Here is a 19,020-nt window from a genome sequence, read left to right as displayed (position 1 = left end):
AGTAGCAATCCTAATATAGCCTCACGTAGGCTGCCAGTAATAAGGCCCACTGGAACTGATTCATGTTGGGGCAATTCTTGCTGTTCTTTTCCCTTTCCCTTCCTTCCTTCCCAGGGATTGAGGTGCCCCGTGACTGACTGCTACGGCGCTCGTGGACTGCTGGGACTATCGCCGTTGCACGAGTACAGGATTATTAAGTGGATAACGAAACATTCCCTTTTTCTTCTGCTTACTCCGAGCGACCGCTGGATGCCCGTTTTTTCTTAATATACACATTTTCACTGACCCACCACATCGCTACGGAAATTACGCAGCATGGGTGATAACTCACAGCGTTTAATCTGTTCATATAGCCTTTTTTTTCTTGCTTTGTTGCTGTATTTCCACCTTGAGCACCGAAGCGATGAAGGGATGGAGCGATCCCGGGAAAAAGGTGGGGATAAATATTTCCTTCAGCTTTTCGAAAGCAGCATGCTCGGTTAATGAAACTACCCCTGTTGGTAACACAGGTTGCGGCATAAAGGGAAGGCAAGCAAGCAAAGCTCAAGGAACACCAGTGCAGGTAGTTGCTTGTAGAAGTGGATAGCGAAAACAGGGCATTTGGCCCTTTGCCTGTTCTCCACGGCACAGCGCGCGGGTATCCAAGCGAGGTTTGGCCGAGTTTGGCAGTGTACTCGGGTATCCTTGCGTCATGTACCCTATGCTATCGTGATCAGCGTGGTGGTGATGATGATGATAGCGTGAGTAGCATGGCGGAACGAGGGAACGATGGAGAGCAGGATGGATGGGTTGGAGGATGGATCGGTCTCTAAATACCGGTACCGGTATGTGCTCTCTCTCTCTGTAACAGTAGGGTACTCGAGTACCGTACTCGAGTATGGTGCCGCACTAGAAGAGTTTGGCCTTTGCCGTTTGCTCCACTGTTTTTTGGCTGGAACTTCAGGGAAAAAAGTTATCAGCCTCAGAGATCCTTACCCAAAGGTGTTTGGATAGATAATAGCAGTTATCGACTCATTTAACTGGGGCTCTCATTGGCTGTTCGGTAAATAATATTGTCCTACCAAGGGCGGGTCTTCAAGCCACTTCCCTTTTGGTACTACACTGGCACGATGCCGAGTGAGGAGGTCCGTTTGAGGTGGACCTCTGGGTGAATATGTGAGACATAATAAGTTGGTGGGACAGCGAACTAAACTAAACTTAACTTAAGTGCAAGGGTTGGTATTAGTAAGTGAGGTTAATTCAAGTAAAGGGCCCCATATGGTAGGGTGTGCTGCAGTACTCGTACCGTGCACTCAGCCCGTAACTGTGTCACAGCTGTCAACTCGGCTGAGAGCTTTGGAGGGGATGGAGAGAGATCGAAACCAAGAACATGAACCTGTATCGTGGAAAGCCAAACCATTATCCCGGGCAGCCACGATGTCTCTGAGCATTTATTTTGACCCGGAAACAATCGCATGAGGGCTTCTCCCGGAAAGATGCTTAACTTGGTATGGTATTGATAGAGGGACGGCCTATGACCACTCTGGAATAAGAGGGGGAATTGGATCCCAGGATGGGTCAAGATGTGTGCCGGTGGAAAAAAAAACAACCTCCAAGGCCTGGGAGTTAGTGCTTACCCACCACACGTATACCAGACACCATTCCCCAAAGGACACCGTGCGGCGGAGACAACTAGCACAGCAGCTGATAAAAACTTAGTCGAAGAAGGTCCAATTGAAAGCACTCTCACACACCCTTCCCGCTCTCTCCCCTCCACTCACCACACACGCACACACACCCCGTCGAAATTTCCCATCCATGGGCCGGGGTGCCAATTATACTGCCCAGCCAGCAAGTTGATAAAAACTCCACAATCCCCTCCAAACTTGCCACACCTTTTTCCCTCTCTGCACGTTCCGTCAATTTCATCTCCCCTTCCACCCCTTTCGTTAATTTAATAAGTTATTATTGGATATTAACGACAATCGAAGCGCTCCTTCAATTTATCCAATAACCTTTTTTCCCCGGGCCTCGGTGTTCGACGACCAGAGTGAGAGAGAAAGGAGGAGAGAGCTGTGGGAGTGGATTTAAAGTTTGGCTACGATACATTATCACGGACCGGCAACCATGTTGAGGAGGTTATTTGCTGGGGCTGCTATAGCAGTGTTTGCGTGGTGGGAGGTAACGGCCTTGCCTAGTCCTCAGGATCCCGGTTCGAGTAGTGATGGAGGAAATTCGACGGACCATATTGTCGCTGTGGGAAAGGCAGATCATCAATTTAGTCCAGATATCATTATTGCGAGGCCGGGGGATACAATTAGTGAGTATTTGCTGCTTTCCTCATCTAAGGGGGAAGGGGGGGGGAAAGGAATAACGGGGTGAATGATCGTTGGTGCTAATGAATTTGGTCCGTGTTTCTAGCGTTCCAGTTTTACCCTTTGAACCACTCGGTGGCTAGAATGGACCCCGAGTATCCGTGTAAGCCATGGGAGAAAATTCATAGAGATGGCACTCCGATATGGTCTGGTTTCCACGCCATGGACACTTTCTTGGATCCGGTATGTGTTTACTCCACGGTGGGAATAAGGGGGGAAGAGAAGGCAGAGGGATGCTAACAGAGACTAGCCCCCATCCTATACTATCAAAATCAATGATACAAAGCCCCTTTGGTTCTACTGTTCTGCCGAAGGCAGTTGCATCAAATACCAGATGGTCATGAGCATAAATCCGTATGTTGTCTTATGAATCTGCTGCAGCTTTCTAGAGTCTAATAGTAGACAGTGATAACAACACCTCCCCAATCGCCAAGGTCAAAGCTGATGCTGGAAAGGCCACCTTTTCCCTCTCGCCCGGTGAGCCCTGGCCCGCCGAGGGCGGTGATATCCCGAACCCTGACGGTAACTCCAGCACCGGGGGTTCCAATACCGGCAACAACAATCATGACGATAGCATGAGCATGAAACTCTCACCCGGTGCAATCGCTGGTATTGCTATTGGTGGTGTGATCGCCCTCGCGCTTATCGGTCTCCTCTTCTTCTTCGTGGGTCGTAAGAAGGGGACTGGCGAGGCAAAGACCGGTGGGCAAGCCGCCAGCGCCAACCTTCAAGAAGCTGCGCTAATGAATTCGCAAACCCCCGGGCCGGAGTACCCGCCCGTTTATCAAGACCCGAGATATTCCGTCCTACCCGCTGTCACGCCGGTCCTCGACGCCAAGAACTCAGCTCCTGGAGAGCCGCCCATGAGTGAGAATCCTAATCGGGTTTCGGAGTTGGGTGCCGGGAATTACGACCCTGTGGAGATTTATACAGCTGGTCCGGATGAGACTCCTGCTCATCGCAATAATTAAACGCGCGATGGTTTTTTCCTTTCCTCTTTTTCACAATGACGAATGGGTTGGAGGTTAAGGGGTTCGGTGTAGGGTTCGGTGTATGGAAGGCGATGAATTTTTAATTCAGGTGTAAATATTGCTACGGCACGTTTCAATCCGCGCATTCTACTTTTCTTTCCATATTATTTTTCAATCTTTTCTTGCCTTTTTATATATATAAGGGGCACCCCCACTTTGAACGCTTATATTATCTTGGTGCAGGTGATTTTCTTCTTTTCTACGCAAAGATGGTATGATAAAAGCCTCTTTCTACTCCTTCATTAGTTTAATCAGGTTGGGGGATTGCGAATTGTACTGTACACAACACTACCTTTTTTTTTAAAAAAAAAATCAATAATATTTGTCGCCACCACTTTCCAACTTGAACTTTCCTCTCTCTTCAACATTTCAATTCCCACCGTCTCGCTATCTATCTCCGTTTAACGGGGGGCAAACCAAACCAGTCACCCGGGGGTTTTTTTTTCTTTCTTTTTCCCACTGAAAGGAAAGGAGAGGCGACTTCCTGCTACAATGGTCTACTTGTATCTGCAAGAGTACGAGGAGAATCGAAAAAAACGCCACAAAATCGTGGTCGGTCCGCCGAGTTCCGCAACCTGATTCGATAAGTCTACGAGTATTCTGTTGTACTTGTATCGTCGCTAACCCAGGCAAGCAAGCAAGCAAATCCAGTTATGATAAGGCATGTCTCGGAGAATCGAGATTTCAACAATAATAATGAAGAAGCAAAAAATAGAAACCGCATAGGGCTAGCGTGCATGCAGAAATATGATACACGCACTCAGCTCCGGATGCAGGTTTAGGAGAAGCTGAAGAGGTTATTGCCCTACGGTACTGTAAGACTCAGCCCTTGTATCGACAAGCTTTTTAGGGCTGTGCTTTGTGTTGCGGGTACAAATTGTGAAAGTTGTGTGGGGAAGTGTGGGAGGGTTGTAAGAAGTGGTTGGTTGACGCTATTATAGTTGTGGTGGTGGTGGGGGGACGACAACTTAGAGCGCCTCAAAAAAATCAAATAATGATAATTTAGCGTTGAGGTGAATTATTTATTTTTATTTTTATTTTTATTTTTTTTGGAAAACAAAAAAAACTCGCCGCCGGGATTTTTTGTTGTGGTGGTGGTGAGGAAGTAAGTAAAAAAGATCGTTTTTGGTCTCTTATGGATGATTTTATTATTATAATAATATTATGCTAGGCAAAATATTATGGCTAATTTTGGATATGTAAATTTTTTTTATTTACTAATTAAGGCCCGGTCGAAAAAATTGGAGTAGCTTCGTAATTAATACTTCTAGATTTGGAATGGTGACTTTTTTTGCTGCCCGGGTTTAAGTTAGCGGCCGAAGACATTTTGGGGTGGATATCGTAATAAGGATTAATATCGTAGTGAGATGGCACATGCGAGGTTAACTTTATCATAACTTTAGTTGATCGGGGGGATTGGGTGGTGGGGGCGGGGTTTTTAACTCGATGAGAACCTTGGTCTATGTACCGTGTTCGGGCGCCGTGAATAGCCGCGGTATACGCTGAGGACTTTTTTTCTGTGCCGTCAACTTTTGCACCTTTTTCTATCAATAATTTACACTGATATCTACTGTATCCTATCCACTGGTTAAAATATACAGACAGAAATGTCCTGGCTACCCATCCCCCCGGACCACTACTTCTCCATAAACAACATCCCCTTCGGCATCATCTCCACCCCCACAGACACGACCCCGCGTCCGGCCGTTGCCATCGGCGAGCACGTCCTGGACCTGCGCGCCTTCGCCACCTCCGCCAACGGCTTCTCGGGGCTCCCGGACTTCGCGCGATCCGAAGAAGAGGTCCTCACGTCCGAGCGGACCCTGAACCGCTTCGCCTCGCTCGGCCGCGCGACCCACCGCCTCGTGCGGGGGTACTTGCGAGAGGTGCTCTCGGCCGACACGCCCCATCCGGGGATCCTCAGGGACAACCCGGAAGCGCGGAAAGCGTGCCTGCTGAATGGCGCGGAGGATGGGGTGCGGATGCACCTGCCGATGGACATAGGCGACTACACGGACTTCTACGCCGGCAGGAATCACGCCTTCAACGTCGGCGTGCTGTTCCGTGGTCGGGAGAATGCCCTGCGGCCGAATTACGAGCACTTGCCGGTGGGGTATCACGGACGGGCTTCGTCCGTGGTTGTCAGCGGCACGTGGGTGCGCAGGCCGCGTGGACAGGTGGTCAAGCCCGGGGAGGGGGAGGGCGGGAAGGTTCCGGTGTTTGCGGAGAGTGGGAAGTTGGATTTTGAGTTGGAGCTCGCGGCCTTTGTGGGCAGGGGGAGTGACTTGGGGAGTTGTGTGGGGGTGGATGAGGCGGGGGAGTATTTGTTTGGGGTGGTGATTATGAATGATTGGTCTGGTTGGTTTTTTTTTTTTTTTTTTTTTTTTGTCACTTTTCTTCTGTGGGCTGGCTGATTGTTTGATTTTTAGTGAGAGATATTCAAGAGTGGGAGTACGTCCCCCTAGGGCCATTTGTTAGCAAGTCCTTTGCAACGAGTATATCCCCGTGGGTCGTCCTCATGGACGCGCTCGAACCGCTACGCACTCGGCCGTTAGAAAGAGAGACAAAGGTACCTTTGCTCCCCTACCTGCAGGAAGCGAACAGCAAGAGCGTATACGATATCCCGCTCACAGTCTCTATAAAAAGTAATCCTTCCTCTTCCTCCCAATTCTTCCTAGCTAACAAAAAAACACAGCCCAATCTGGCACCCACAAAATCTCTCAAACCTCCTCTTCAAACCTCCTCTTCTCCTTCTCGCAGATGGTAGCGCACCACACTGTTACCGGCTGCCCACTGAGGACCGGGGACTTGCTCGGCAGCGGCACTATCTCCGGAACTGACACGCGGAGCATGGGCAGTTTATTGGAAATGACCGCGAACGGGACCAGGAAGGTTCCCCTCGGCGATAGCGGCGAGTTTAGGGGGTTTCTGGAGGACGGTGACGTGGTTGTTCTTGCGGGCGGTTGTGGGAAGGCTGGTGTTGGGTTTGGGGAGTGCGTTGGGGAGGTTTTGCCCGCGGGGGAATAAGTGGTTGTGGGTAAGTGGTTTGCGAGTGATGGGTTGTGGAGCAGAGTGAAAGATGAAGGTGGTGAACACGAACCAGTTTTTTAAGGCGAGGGAGTGTTCTTGGAGGGTTTCTGGTGTTTAGTGATTGTGGGTATATATACCGTGCTTGAGAGAATATATGAGCCCATCAAGTTATGTAACAATACGGGGAAATTGCCCAATGGTGTAGCCAGTCCTCAAAAATAATAATTTATTCTATCTACTCGTGTTTTAGCTAAAAGTTTTGGGTATCGTAGACTTGGGCGCTGCACGGAGGACCCCGATCACTAGGGTGCTGGGTATGATATCATACTATGGTGGGTGGGAGCCGGTATTTATAATAGGGAGTTGGTGATATCGGCACAAGTACATCGTCAGCTCAATGCACTAACAGCTCTTGAAAAAATTATTTCCTTTATATTTTTCCTCCTTTCCTGTATGATATATCAAACTATCGTTCTTTAAACCCTCCTCCGGTCTGGTCTGATCATTTCCCCGTTCTCACTCAACATGGGCAGGATTCAAGTATTGGATGCTTCTTATCACGTAGTAGGATAATTATATTGATATTATTATTGAAGGAGGGAGGGAGGAGCCAAGATTATGAGATGAGCGGCTTGTTCTCTAAGGTAGGTATGATACTAATGTTATGGAAAAAAAAATAATCGATACAGCTATCATAGATAGAAAAGCCTTCAGCCATAACAGAGTGGAAAATAAAAAATAAAAATTTTTCATCTAATTTTCGTGGTCAACCTTGATCACGAATTGATAAATAAATAAATAAAAGTTGAAGGGTATCGTAGCCCAACCCGCTCACGTACTGTTACCAAGGGTAATAAAAAATCATGTAGGAGGTGGAAGGGTTTGATTAGATGAGAGAAGCGAGCGCGACACAGCCAAGGTTGACAAGTCCATTCTGAGCAGCAATTAGTACCAGCGCAGGAGAAGAAACTGTAAGGAGGTAAATATCATAATATTATCATACTTGCGAAACCTCCCCTTGACAGCAAGCAGCCTTGGCATCGCACTGCTTGTTGATAGGAACCTGGACTACATTGCACACCTCCCATCAGCCCGGAAAGAAAATAAAAAAAACTCCAATAGGAAGAAGAACAAGAAAAATACTCACCGCCAATAACCGCCGGAACATTAATAGGCGTGCAGTGAATTCCGATATTCCCGCTTCCGAACACGGCGCCCAACAAGCCCGCATTGGTGGTATCGCCCCGCTTCTCGATCTTGTTGAGTTGCGCGTTGCCGCACGTCTGCACGCCCTGCTCCACCGTGTAGTCGCCTGCCACCTCGCCCTTGTTGGCGGCAGAGTTGCCGGCGTTCTGGCCCTTGTTGCCCACGTCCTGGTTGCCGTCGGCGACTTGGGTCGTTTCCTCCACCGAGGTGATTTGCCGAGAGGGGAGGAGGTGGGGCGAGGCGCTGGCGGTCAGGGTGAGGGCGAGGGTGGTGATTATTGAGAGACGCATTTTTGGGATTGGTGTTAAGTTAGAGGATATAGGACTTTTTTGGGGGGTTTTTTTTTTTGGGGGGGGGGGTTGGAAGGAAAGAAGGAATGAGTGAATGAGTGAAGGAATGAATGAATGAATGAATGAATACTCGGTGGGATAGTCGTGAGAAGGAAGGGAGGAGGGAGCGGCATTTATATCCACTCACTCACTCACTTGTGCGCGCATGTGTGTGTGTATTGTCTGTTTGGCCGCTACGATCATTCCCTGGGCACAATGAGCAGTGAAGGTGCGCCACTGCTTTGCCCCTCTATGATGCGGCCATGAATGAGTGAAGGAGAAGGTAAGGTACTATACTCACCACGTCGATCAGAATAATCACCCCTTGGAAAAGTAATTAAAAGCTCGCATGCGTTCATTATTCCATTCCCCTTACTCCATGCCTTCCCCCGCCGCCGCCGAGACATGCATATCTGATCATTTCACCGCCACCAATCAACTTTCCATCGGAGAACTAGAGCGAGTATGATGATATTATGAATTTTTATTTTTATTTTCTCCTCCGAGATCGACATGTTCCTACCTAGGACGCCTACGGTAGTTCGGGGCTATGGGTAATGATCTACAGTAGGTACGTGCGCTGCAGCGCTGTACTCGTAGGGGGTTTAATTTTTTTATTATTTTTTTCCCAGTCAGTGATGGCGATTTTCCAGCTCCGCCGGTCCGTCCGTTTGTCACTGCGTCTTCGAAGGGCGGCCGTGCGCCGGGCTATCATAATATTATGATGTCTGCTGTTTTGTCGTTGTGCGGTAGGTCTTGCCTAAGTTACATCTACCCTACCGCAACCCAAACAATTTCGTGGCGTCTAACTAAGGTTGTGTCACCATGTAGATCTCTCGGGAGGGAGGTGAAGAGATCTGCTTGGAGGAGATTTCCCTAACAGCCGATAATGATATATGTGCTAGTGTTGTTAATGTTTTGGAGGGGGGGCTGTAATACCACGTCCCACCGGAGGAAAGCGAGGCTTTCAATACTTGCGTGTACTGGAGTAGGGGTGCGCATCATACTTGGACCGCCCAACTCGATTACAGCCGTGCTGATCAAAGTTTAACAATAATAATTTCCACAACTCGCGGCAAATAGCGAACGAGTGAGTTGTGGAGATCTCTCTCTCTCTTTCGAGTGCCCCCTTGGTGAGAAACATGAAGTAAGCCCAATGATGGATGACTCGGGGGGGCTCATTTGGGTCTAGTACGATGGCACTTTACTAACAACACCCTCTAATCCTGCGGCGGGTGTTCTTACTCGTGAGAGGAAATTCTGAGTTTGAGAAGGCGTCCAATCGGTGGTGGATGTAGCAGCTGTTGTTGATTGTCATGGTCCTGCGAGAATTGCGCCGGTGTGTGTGGGGTGTACTGTACCGCTGAGTTTTGGGAATTGGCGGTGGGTTCGAAAGGCGAGCTGTTGTCTTATCGGTAAGGGATGACCTCCATTTTGGGCTATTGCGATTTACTCCGAGGTATATTACCCATTGATGGGATCCCGCAGTGGTGCGGGTCGCTATCAAGAGGGTGGTCGAGTGACAATCTGTGAACTAAGGGCTCTGGTTACAGCTACTGATTGCCAAATCACTGATACTAAACACTTTCTTTCTTTTCTTCTTCTTTCGATTGTGAACGGGTTTAGATCTGCTTAAACTAGTCATACATTCGCAGTAAAAAATAATAATAATGGAGACGCAAGAAACACCAAATTATGTAAAAAGTAATCATCTCACCGGCTGGTCCCATTAGGAACATATAGTACGAGAGTAGCTAAGGAGGAGAAATAGAGAAGAAGAAATACAAGGAGTTACAAGTTCAACCTACACCGATGGCGCATATTAAGGGTGGTGAAAGGAGATTTATATCGTGTACTGAAATCATGGAAGATGGGGGAGAAAAAAGGCAAGGAGAGAGAGAAGACGCTTAGATGAGGGAAGCAAGAGCGAGACATCCAAGATTGATAAGACCATTCTGCGAAAGATGTTAGCACACGAGGAGCACCCACTAGGATCATCAGAAGAAATTACCTGAGAAACCTCTCCCTGGCAGCAAGCAGCCTTCGCATCGCAAGCCTTGTTGATAGGAACCTGGACTGCCCAAAATATCAGCGGAGCCCCCCACCCCCAGGAGGAAATAATAATACTCACCACCGATAACAGGAATATTGATAGGCGTGCACTGGATTCCGATATCTCCGCTTCCGAACACGGCGCCCAACAATCCGGCGTTGGTAGTATCGCCCTTCTTCTCGATCTTGTTGCAGCAGTTCAATTGCGCGTTTCCGCACGTCTGGACCCCTTGCTCGACGGTGTAGTCACCGGCAACTTGTCCTTCGTTGGCGGCAGAGTTGCCGGCGTTCTGGCCCTTGTTGCCCACGTCCTGGTTGCCGTCGGCGACCTGGGTCGTCCCCTCGACGGAGGTGACTTGGCGCGCGAAGAGGGGTGTGGCGCTGACGCTGAGGGCGAGAGCGAGGATGGAGATGATTGAGAAACGCATTTTGGTCGTAGGGGCTGGGTGGGCACGAGGTTTCTAAAAGAGTGTGGGGGTGGATTGGTGAGTGAGTGAGTAAAAAAATGAATGTTGGACGAGATGATGGGGAGGGGATATAGGAGGGAGGAGGATGCTTTATAGAATCTCGAAGGACCGGAAAAGGTCATTGGGGTGTTTTGATCAACAATTGTTTTGATTGTTTGTATGTTCGTCCCCACGAGAACAATGTGTTATGTGCACAGTAATTTCGCTGTCTTGCATGCTGCGAACCTGCATACGAAGGAAGGAAGGAAGGGGTGCACGATGCTAAAGCACACCCCTTTCGCAGATCCCTTCCTCCATCACCAACTCCACCAATCTACTTTATTCACTGCCGGTAAATCCCCAGAGACGGGAATGTCCTCCGGATCGTGGAGTGGATCGGGCATGAGGTTCGTAGGAAGGGGGGTGACAAGCTCGATAGGACGCTAGTCTGATATCGGTGCGGTTGTGGTAATACAACATACCAACCATTCTTCCTAATTTCGGTAATGTATTTTTCTCTTTTCTGCAGACGTTCGCGATTTCTCTTCCGCCCAAAAGTCCTCGTTCCGGCCCATTCCTTCCCTCTCTTTTTTAGATCCCCAGTGCTTGTGCTCGCCCCCCCCCCCACCGCATGAGGTACAGAGGTATCTATGGAAATTATTGTGAGGTAGGCACTGGCGATGATAGGCAGGGTGTACTATCGCACCGCACAGCTGACAACTTTGAACGGCAATTTTCTCTTGCCTCGTACTAAAATTGTATACGAGCTTGCTCTAACCACCACAGCTAAAAAAAACGGTAAATACGACCCGGGGTCGGAGCCTGTGGTATATATAAGAAATCTTGCCAGGCGTGAAAGGCGAAGAGTTGGTTTAATAGCTTGTCTTTGGCTTTCGGTGATTTCGTGGGAGGCGCTTACTCTGTCTGTTCTAAAGGATTTTATTTACTAGTGCTAATATCGTCTTCGCAGCAAGTGTGATTGAACCTCGGGCGTGAACTAAATTCGCCAGTAGATGGTAATGATGAGAGAAGGTAAAGGGGAGAAGAAGCCATCTTTGGTGAGATTATAGTTCTATCTGCCGTGGGGGCTCATCTGAAGAAAATTGGTAGAAAAATTTTCCCCCTATAGTCCTTGCCGCTTTATTCCCGCTCATCTGGACTCCCCCCCCCCCTTCTTGCTGCACGGACAGTTGGCATCTCCCAAGTTCCTTAGGGATAGAAGGGTGTGGCACTGATGAAGGGGTCGAAGATGTGTTCAGCTTACCGTACTTTAAACACTGAACACAGCGATGGACTACCGTCAAAGCTTGAATAATTGGACCGTGTGCTATGATAGGTCGTTCAGCTTTCCTCTCTCGGTAAGGTCAATCATTTTTTCATTTTTTTCAGTCTTGCAAGGAGTAAGGGGGCTGGGTTTTGCCGTGTTTTCTCTCGCCCCCTTTCCAGAAAAGGAAATTTTGGACTTCATATGATATCATAGCACCTGGTCCAATTATTTTAGTCTTTACGGTAGAGGGAGAAATATCCACAACTTGAATGACCGAGTGACAATCCATGCAATTACTTCACCTCCCTCCCGGCCACCTCGTAGGTGTTCGAAGGAAGGTATTTATCAACAGATTGAGCTCTGATCTAAACTAGCCATACAGCAGAAGATGTAAATTAACGAAAAGAGGTAGAAGAAGTAATTATGTAAGTCCTTTTGCGGCACACCCTCTCATCGACTTTTGAAGAAAGTGGAAAATAGTGAGGAAAGAAAACATCCAATGTGCGCAAAAACTAGTGACTAGGGAAATAATAATAATGAAAAAAGGGGGAGAGGTGAAAAAAAAAAAAAGAGTCCAACCCGCTCAAGGCGTTATAAACCAGAAAAAAAAGAAAAATACAGGAGAGCCATTGATACCTAGCCGTGGAAACCATATCTTGAGCGAGCTGTTGACTCGGGTGAGGAATACGCAGTGTTGAGTCCCTTAGATGAGCGAGGCGAGGGCGACGCAACCGACGTTGACAACACCATTCTAGGAAGGTTAGTTATGTGAGGTATGGAGAGGAGGGAGAGGGGGGAATACCTGAGAGGTGTTCCCTTGGCAGCAGGCTGCCTTTGCGTCGCAAGCATTGTTGATAGGGACTTGGGCTGTTCGAGCGGTTAGCAGAGCCCAAGAATCCCAGAGTGGATGGATACTCACCACCAATAACAGCGGCAACGTTGATAGGAGAGCACTGGACACCAAGATCTCCACTTCCAAAGACGGATCCGAGCAGACCAGCATTGGTGGTATCCCCCTTCTTCTCAACCTTGTTGCAGCAGTTCAATTGGGAATTTCCGCAAGTTTGGACACCCTGCTCGATGGTGAAGTCGCCAACAACATTTCCCTTGTTGCTAGCAGAGTTGCCGCCCTCCTGGTTGCCATCAGCGATCTGAGTCTCAATAGAAGTGATTTGTCGCCCAACGAGGGGAGAGGCGGAGACGCTGAGAGCGAGAGCGAGGATGGAGATGACTGAGGCGCGCATTTTTATTAAGAGCAAAAGAAGAGAGCGTTGGAGGATTGATTAGGTGGATTACGGTAGAGAGGTAATAATACCATTCAGCCAGCCCGGGATTTGATGAAAGGATGTAGTTGCGTATGGAATGAAGGCTCGATGAGATGATGGTGAGAGGGAAGTGACTGATGGGGGAACCGAGGAGGGGTTATATACGATTCAACTCTCGATGGGAAAAGGGAATTTGAAAAAAGGAGATAGATATATTGGAGTATCAACAGTCCACCAGATGCGTAGATCGGATCTCGAAGCTAATCCGGTATGGAGCATACCGCAGGCAGATTGACGAGCCAAGATTTCCGCACAGGTACCCGCTTCCCGCCCCGCCCCCCCTACTGTATTCGATGGTATTCGGGGGCGTCGGGAATTCGTTCATGATGTGAAAGACATGTATGTGCGAGTACTGTATATCTCCATCCCTTCATCGGCGAGTGTCTCCTTGCGTCCTCGGCCGGGGTGGAATCTAGATTAAAGTTTTAGCCATATACCCTCTCATCAGACGTCATTACGGAGGATTTCCCCATGAGCAATAATAATCCAGTGCCCCAGCTCAAAGGCTTTCTCGGCGAATTCAGAAGTTGAGAAAGAGTTCAGGAGAGGTAGAAAAAGCGCCATGAGTTCATACTGTATTGACCTCCCTGGGTGCATTGTAGAAAGTACGTCCGCGATATAAGTTACCCGCTGTTACCGTTACCGGTGCTGCGGAACAAGCGAAATCCATCCTCCCTTATCCCGACAGCCCACTCACGGCGACTAGACTGCTAAATGCATTAGTGCCGATCTCAATCCGAGGCGTAAGTAAGGGCTTCCGTGCATCTAATAATTCGATCGTGGGCGCTTTGGGAAGTGACGTGTTTATTGATCGACAATTTGTTCAAGAATCGGTTAGCACCAATTCTTAGAAGTATATGTCTTGATTGGCATGCAGATGGCTTAGGGGTGTTTGAGCAGAATTTAAAAGTTTTTTCTCGAGGTCACTGAGTAAAAGGGGGAGTTCAACAACGAGTGGGTGAGAACAATAGCGAAGGTTGAAGAGCTGTTTTCATTGGGCTTTCCCTTTCTTCTCCCAGACCAGGATCACCACCATAATATTACCATACAAACCCCACCAGATGGGGTGCGCACTGAAGCATCGAGTGAGAGCCAGTGAGTTGCTCCCGTCAACGGATAGAGTTCGGGGTAGGATGGGGAAGCGGCGATTTCCCGTTGCGGCGGCGCTGCTATCATAGCAAGGATAGTTTGCTACAGATTTGTATGACATTTGCTCATGCGGTGAGCTTTTCCATGTGTGAAAGCAGTACAGTACTGTGCTCGAGTAAAGGAGTTTTCTGCAAGGTACCAAGTCGTTTGATGCGTTACTGTAAAAATAGATCCCCATAGTTGTGACTGCTCGCATCGTCTCTAGCACGTGTCTTCCACATCAGGGGCTATTGGAGCACTTCTGAAGTGAGGGAATGTCGGAGCAGATTACTGTAAAGATTCGTCGGGCTGCTAACGAACCTAAGGAAACTTTATGACAAAAATCTTCACCCCGGAAGGGGTAAGCGAAGACAGGGTGCTGCAGAAACCAGGGGATATGTTTTCAGAAGTACTGTATCGCCAAAGCAGGAAGAAGAAAAATTACGGGCAAGACCAGTGTTGAATTTTAGTGAACAAAGTTAGTCACATCCTATTTCTGTACTGTACTTGTATCATACTGTATTGTAAAATCCAGATGTGCTATCTAGCCCTCGGAACCCCGGAGACGTCCGTCGAGTCGACGGAACAGTGAGGGAATCTTCCAAGGGGAAGAAGAGCTTCCTCTTAGCACTGCTGTGATGTGTGTAACCATAACTCGGCGGTAGCCAAAGGCAAAGACGAGATTCTATTCCCAGCTAAATTCCCCCGCTCACGAAATCCCAAAAACAACCCCAAACAATACAATCCTCCGTGTTTCTGATATCTGGGGAAATAAGTAACCCAAGTGAGATCGAGAATGGCGCTCTAAGGAACTGACATACCTTACGATACTAACCCCAACATCAAACTACGGACACTGGGCGCAGACCCGAGGACTTTCAAAAGCATCGCATTCTCCCTCTCCTCTATCTTGACTCACTGCAAATTCCAGCGCGCGGTTTAGGGGAAGGGAACGTACCGTATCATGGCTAGAAAATAAACAGCACAACACAAGATGACCCAATAGAAGGTGCAACTGTGATAGAGTAGATACCTTAAGTTTCCCCAGGTCGCCCCGGGATTACTCGCAGAATACCAGGATAATAAATTAAATGTAGATCGAAGCATAGTGCTAGACCACCATCTTAATTATCGTGGGATAACCCGGCGAAGAGAGTACCGGCACCAACCTTTCTAGTCTGCCCGATCCAGCCCTAGCTACAAGGAACCTCCCTAACACTCAGAACCAGACACTGCCGAACAATCTAGTATCATACCCACCCCGAGCGCCTCCCATCATACCACATAACCTATCAGGGAGCTTTTTATGCTGGGAGGCCAAGAACAGCCCTGTAGAAACCTGGCCATAGTATGATACCCTCACACTCCCGGTTCGATTCAGTTCGCAACCTCTCATTAACAGGTTACCGGTACGTATTTCTGGGCCTCCCAGGCGTATACTCGAGTACTCAGGTGGCCGGCGTTCCCCTCCCCACGGGATCCCCCCCCCTAACTTACCCCCCCAACACAACCAACGAAGAAGAAAAGAAAAATCTAATTACGAGTGACAGCCGATGATCACCCCCTAAAACAATCACCCCAATTGATCTAACCGCTTAACCGAGACATAAGCACACACACAACTCGTTTCAGGTTGTTGGCTTCTCCCTTCTGACTTGCATAGATTTCTGCTTGGGAATGCATGGATTGGTGATCTGTGTTTGGGGATTCTCATTGAGGGGGGTACTGTGCGGGGTAACTAGTACCGGTACTGATACTGTACTAGTACAGTACAGTACTTGCAAATTCCAGCTGAGAAATGAGTGCTGGATTGGTTCAAGATATCCTATTCAGTCCTGCCCCGTAAAAGTTCGATCTCGTATCCTAGACAACTGCCAAGCTCCCCAGCATCATATCATAACTATGAGAAGTTATCGCAGCGCTTATCAATTCACCAAATCCCTTTTCATGCACAGCGCCAATGCCCAGATGACAGGAGAAAAACCATTACGGCGAGGAAGAGACCCGACGCGCAAGCACTCTTCACAAGAGATCTTTTTCCCCACCCCTACGCCACCCGGTATCATATCATTGCTCATGGGATCGGCCTTTGGCTTGGAGTGCTTATCAAACCCGAAACACCCCATGCCCAAAACATCCGAATCGCCTTTTGAAGTATGATAAGGTCCACCACCACCGCTCGTGACTTCAATTATCTGATATACACATGTGACTTTTGGTGGGGGATAAGGTCCCGCTTTGGCACGACCAGAGAAATGGCATTTTTCTCACTTTTTATGCCATCTTTTAGTTACACAGCACTTTTCCACGAATTATATACAGTACAGCTCTAACCGGAATGCGGACATCCGCTTTCGTCGCAGTGGTCGGCAAGGCTGCTGTTGCTGTTTGGGTGCCGCTATGGATTTCATCGTGCTCTTTGCTCAAGAGGGTTCGAGATTTGGGGAAATGGTCTTCCTTCATATGGAGTAGGTGTGCAAGACAGGGCCTATCGCACTCTAATCACTAGTGCATTTTACGCCAAAGATGGCATTTTTTGTCAATTTAGATCACCTAAGTTACTATTCAATTATTGTAAAATCTCGCAAGCATTGATCGAGCGACGGTGAGAAATGCCCAGAGCCACAGCACAATGGACTAGAACGGCACGTTTCGCAAAACAACAAAGACAACAGCCACCGTCAACACCAGCCTCAGATCAGACACCGCCAAAAATCTCGGGAGGTTTCGCTGGCGAGGTACAATATCTGCACGGGAAAAATTTCATTTCTACATGCACGGGGAAATGTTAGATCGGAAAATCGGCATAGGGTACGGTGTCGATTGGTTGAGCTTACGCTTGTATCAAGAACATAGCGCCCTGCAATTTTGCCTTCCTCCATGAGTTTGAAGACTTGAGGGAGCTCAGAGAGCTTTCCGACTTTGAAGGGGGCTTTGATGAGGCCGCGGGCGAAGAAGTCGATTGCCTCATGGGTGTCGATGCGGTTGCCAACGTAGGATCCCTTGATGGTGATCATTCGGATAACGGTCGGGAATACTTCGGCTGAAATGCGGGCTTTGGCGGGGAGACCCACGCAGACTACTGTTCCATGAGCCCGGCAGTACTGTTATCCACCCCCGGCATTAATCATCCGATTCTTTCTTAAAGCAGGGTGGCTTTGGGGCAGATTTACCTCGGTGGCATGTTGGAAGGGCTTCTCGCTCACAGCGAGAAGGATGACAGCATGGGCACCTAGACCCCCGGTTATAGATTTGACCTTTGCTCCTACATCTTCTTTCGCAAAGTCCACGTATTCCTCGGCACCGAGTACATTGAGACACATTTCTTGCTTTTCGCTTCCAGTATCGATAGCTATAACACGAAAACCCATCGCTTTGGCGTATTGCACCTAATAGCCCTCGATTAGACACAGTATAAGTAAAGGATCCTGGGGTGATTACAGCAAGCGATCCAAGACCACCGCCAGCACCGACGATGGCTATGGTTTGACCTGCACGGGCTTGGGACTCTTTAAGGGCTTTGTAAACCTGCTAGGGTTAGTTTTAGGGCTAGTGGGGAGTTATCGGTCGGGGTACAAACGGTGATTCCGGCGCAGAGGATAGGAGCAACTGCGTCTAATGGAACTCCTTTGGGAATTCTAGCGACATCTACGGCTTTGCCAATCGCGTATTGCTGGAAGCTGCCATCCACGGTGTATCCCGAGAGCAGAGCATTTGTGCATAAGGGCTCGTCGCCAGCCATACCTATTCCGCATCAGTAGGATTGCAAAGAAGTCGGACAGCATAAAATTACAGAATTCGCAATGGCCGCAACTCCCGTTGATCCACTTGATGCCCGCATGGTCGCCTACTTTGATGTCCTTAACCAATTCGCCAACAGCGACGACAACACCAGCACCTTGGTGGACAGTCAGAAATGTATGCCTTTTAGTTTAGTCGGAAGATCATACCTTCGTGACCGCCAATCAGGTTTTGTTTAGTTTGCAAGGGCCAGTCACCCTTCCATGCCTACTCTTCGTTAATAACTTCTCATTGCGCAATCTGGTAGGGGCTCCTACGTGAAGGTCGGTATGGCAAACTAGGGTCTAAATTAATAACGGGAACCTGGTGCTCGAGTACCGGTACTGGTACAGTACAAGTACTGGGGTATCAACCCAAATTGGACACAGCAACTCACCTCCAGTATATTTGATGTTGACCAAAACCTCATCTGGGCCTGGTTTTGAGACGGGAACCTTTTTTCTCTCAATTGGATCATTGTTGCTCTTAAAGACTTGCGCGTATTGTTCGGTGGGGACAGACATGATTGATAAATTGAGTGTGGGGAGGGGTCGTTTCGATCAAATTGAGTATGAAGGTTATCGCATTTGAGGAGATACTTATACTCCAGCAAAGGTAGAATTTTTTCGTTTCCAACTGGTTAAATGTGTCTCCTGACAATGATGTCCATCTTACATTCGTTCCACCGATGATGCAGTCCTCCCACGTGAGGGTAGCGTGTTTGTGGGACGATCTTGGGGGAGGCGTGCTCCGGGCTTCTCCCATCTTCCCTCCTAACCTTGTGGCTATGCCCGTATGTACCTGTATCTACAGTTTCTACAAAAACGAGCACGATATGGAATACTTCAGTCAGCTCCATCGTCTTCTTATCCTCTCGGGCTCAACGGAGGATGGACTCATTACCGAAGACGAGAGGAAGTTTTTATTTTTTAACCTTTGGAATCTCTCTTCCCTTTTCCCTTTTCATTCCTACGGTTCAAGTCCGGAGTGGATCTGACAAGGCGGAAGGGTGAATTGGGATAGTCTACCGGTATCATAGTACTCGGACATGGACGTAAAAATCGAGCAAAAC

The 19,020-nt window shown here is 48.4% G+C and overlaps 4 protein-coding genes; 2 read left to right on the top strand and 2 right to left on the bottom strand.

Moving 5' to 3' along the window:
* Positions 1–1,874: 1,874 nt before the first annotated feature.
* Positions 1,875–3,716, top strand: GSTUM_00006867001 (uncharacterized protein). XM_002839009.2 has 4 exons: positions 1,875–2,299; positions 2,401–2,537; positions 2,605–2,708; positions 2,761–3,716. Exons 1-4 carry the CDS (start codon positions 2,107–2,109, stop codon positions 3,323–3,325), a joined length of 999 nt encoding a protein of 332 aa, XP_002839055.1. The 5' UTR covers positions 1,875–2,106; the 3' UTR covers positions 3,326–3,716.
* Positions 3,717–4,793: 1,077 nt separating this feature from the next.
* GSTUM_00006865001 (uncharacterized protein) lies at positions 4,794–6,615 on the top strand. XM_002839008.2 has 3 exons: positions 4,794–5,743; positions 5,815–6,030; positions 6,153–6,615. Exons 1-3 carry the CDS (start codon positions 4,993–4,995, stop codon positions 6,410–6,412), a joined length of 1,227 nt encoding a protein of 408 aa, XP_002839054.1. The 5' UTR covers positions 4,794–4,992; the 3' UTR covers positions 6,413–6,615.
* Positions 6,616–12,418: 5,803 nt separating this feature from the next.
* GSTUM_00006864001 (uncharacterized protein) lies at positions 12,419–13,646 on the bottom strand (the record flags this gene model as incomplete). XM_002839007.2 has 3 exons in its annotated part: positions 12,635–13,646; positions 12,518–12,582; positions 12,419–12,466 (listed from the first exon to the last, which is right to left on the bottom strand). Exons 1-3 carry the CDS (start codon positions 12,957–12,959, stop codon positions 12,419–12,421), a joined length of 438 nt encoding a protein of 145 aa, XP_002839053.1. The 5' UTR covers positions 12,960–13,646.
* Positions 13,647–16,700: 3,054 nt separating this feature from the next.
* On the bottom strand, positions 16,701–18,659 carry GSTUM_00006862001 (uncharacterized protein). XM_002839006.2 has 9 exons: positions 18,346–18,659; positions 18,227–18,246; positions 18,119–18,176; positions 17,962–18,066; positions 17,749–17,912; positions 17,610–17,696; positions 17,342–17,557; positions 17,006–17,272; positions 16,701–16,937 (listed from the first exon to the last, which is right to left on the bottom strand). The coding sequence occupies exons 1-9, from the start codon at positions 18,470–18,472 to the stop codon at positions 16,932–16,934; spliced, it is 1,050 nt and encodes a 349-aa protein (XP_002839052.1). The 5' UTR covers positions 18,473–18,659; the 3' UTR covers positions 16,701–16,931.
* Positions 18,660–19,020: the final 361 nt, after the last annotated feature.

The sequence above is a fragment of the Tuber melanosporum genome (genome assembly GCF_000151645.1).
Source record: "Tuber melanosporum whole genome shotgun sequence assembly, scaffold_3, strain Mel28".
Classification (NCBI taxonomy): Eukaryota; Fungi; Ascomycota; class Pezizomycetes; order Pezizales; family Tuberaceae; genus Tuber; species Tuber melanosporum.
The sequence above is the reverse complement of the archived record's forward strand: the minus strand, read 5'-3'. Positions and strand labels throughout refer to the sequence as shown.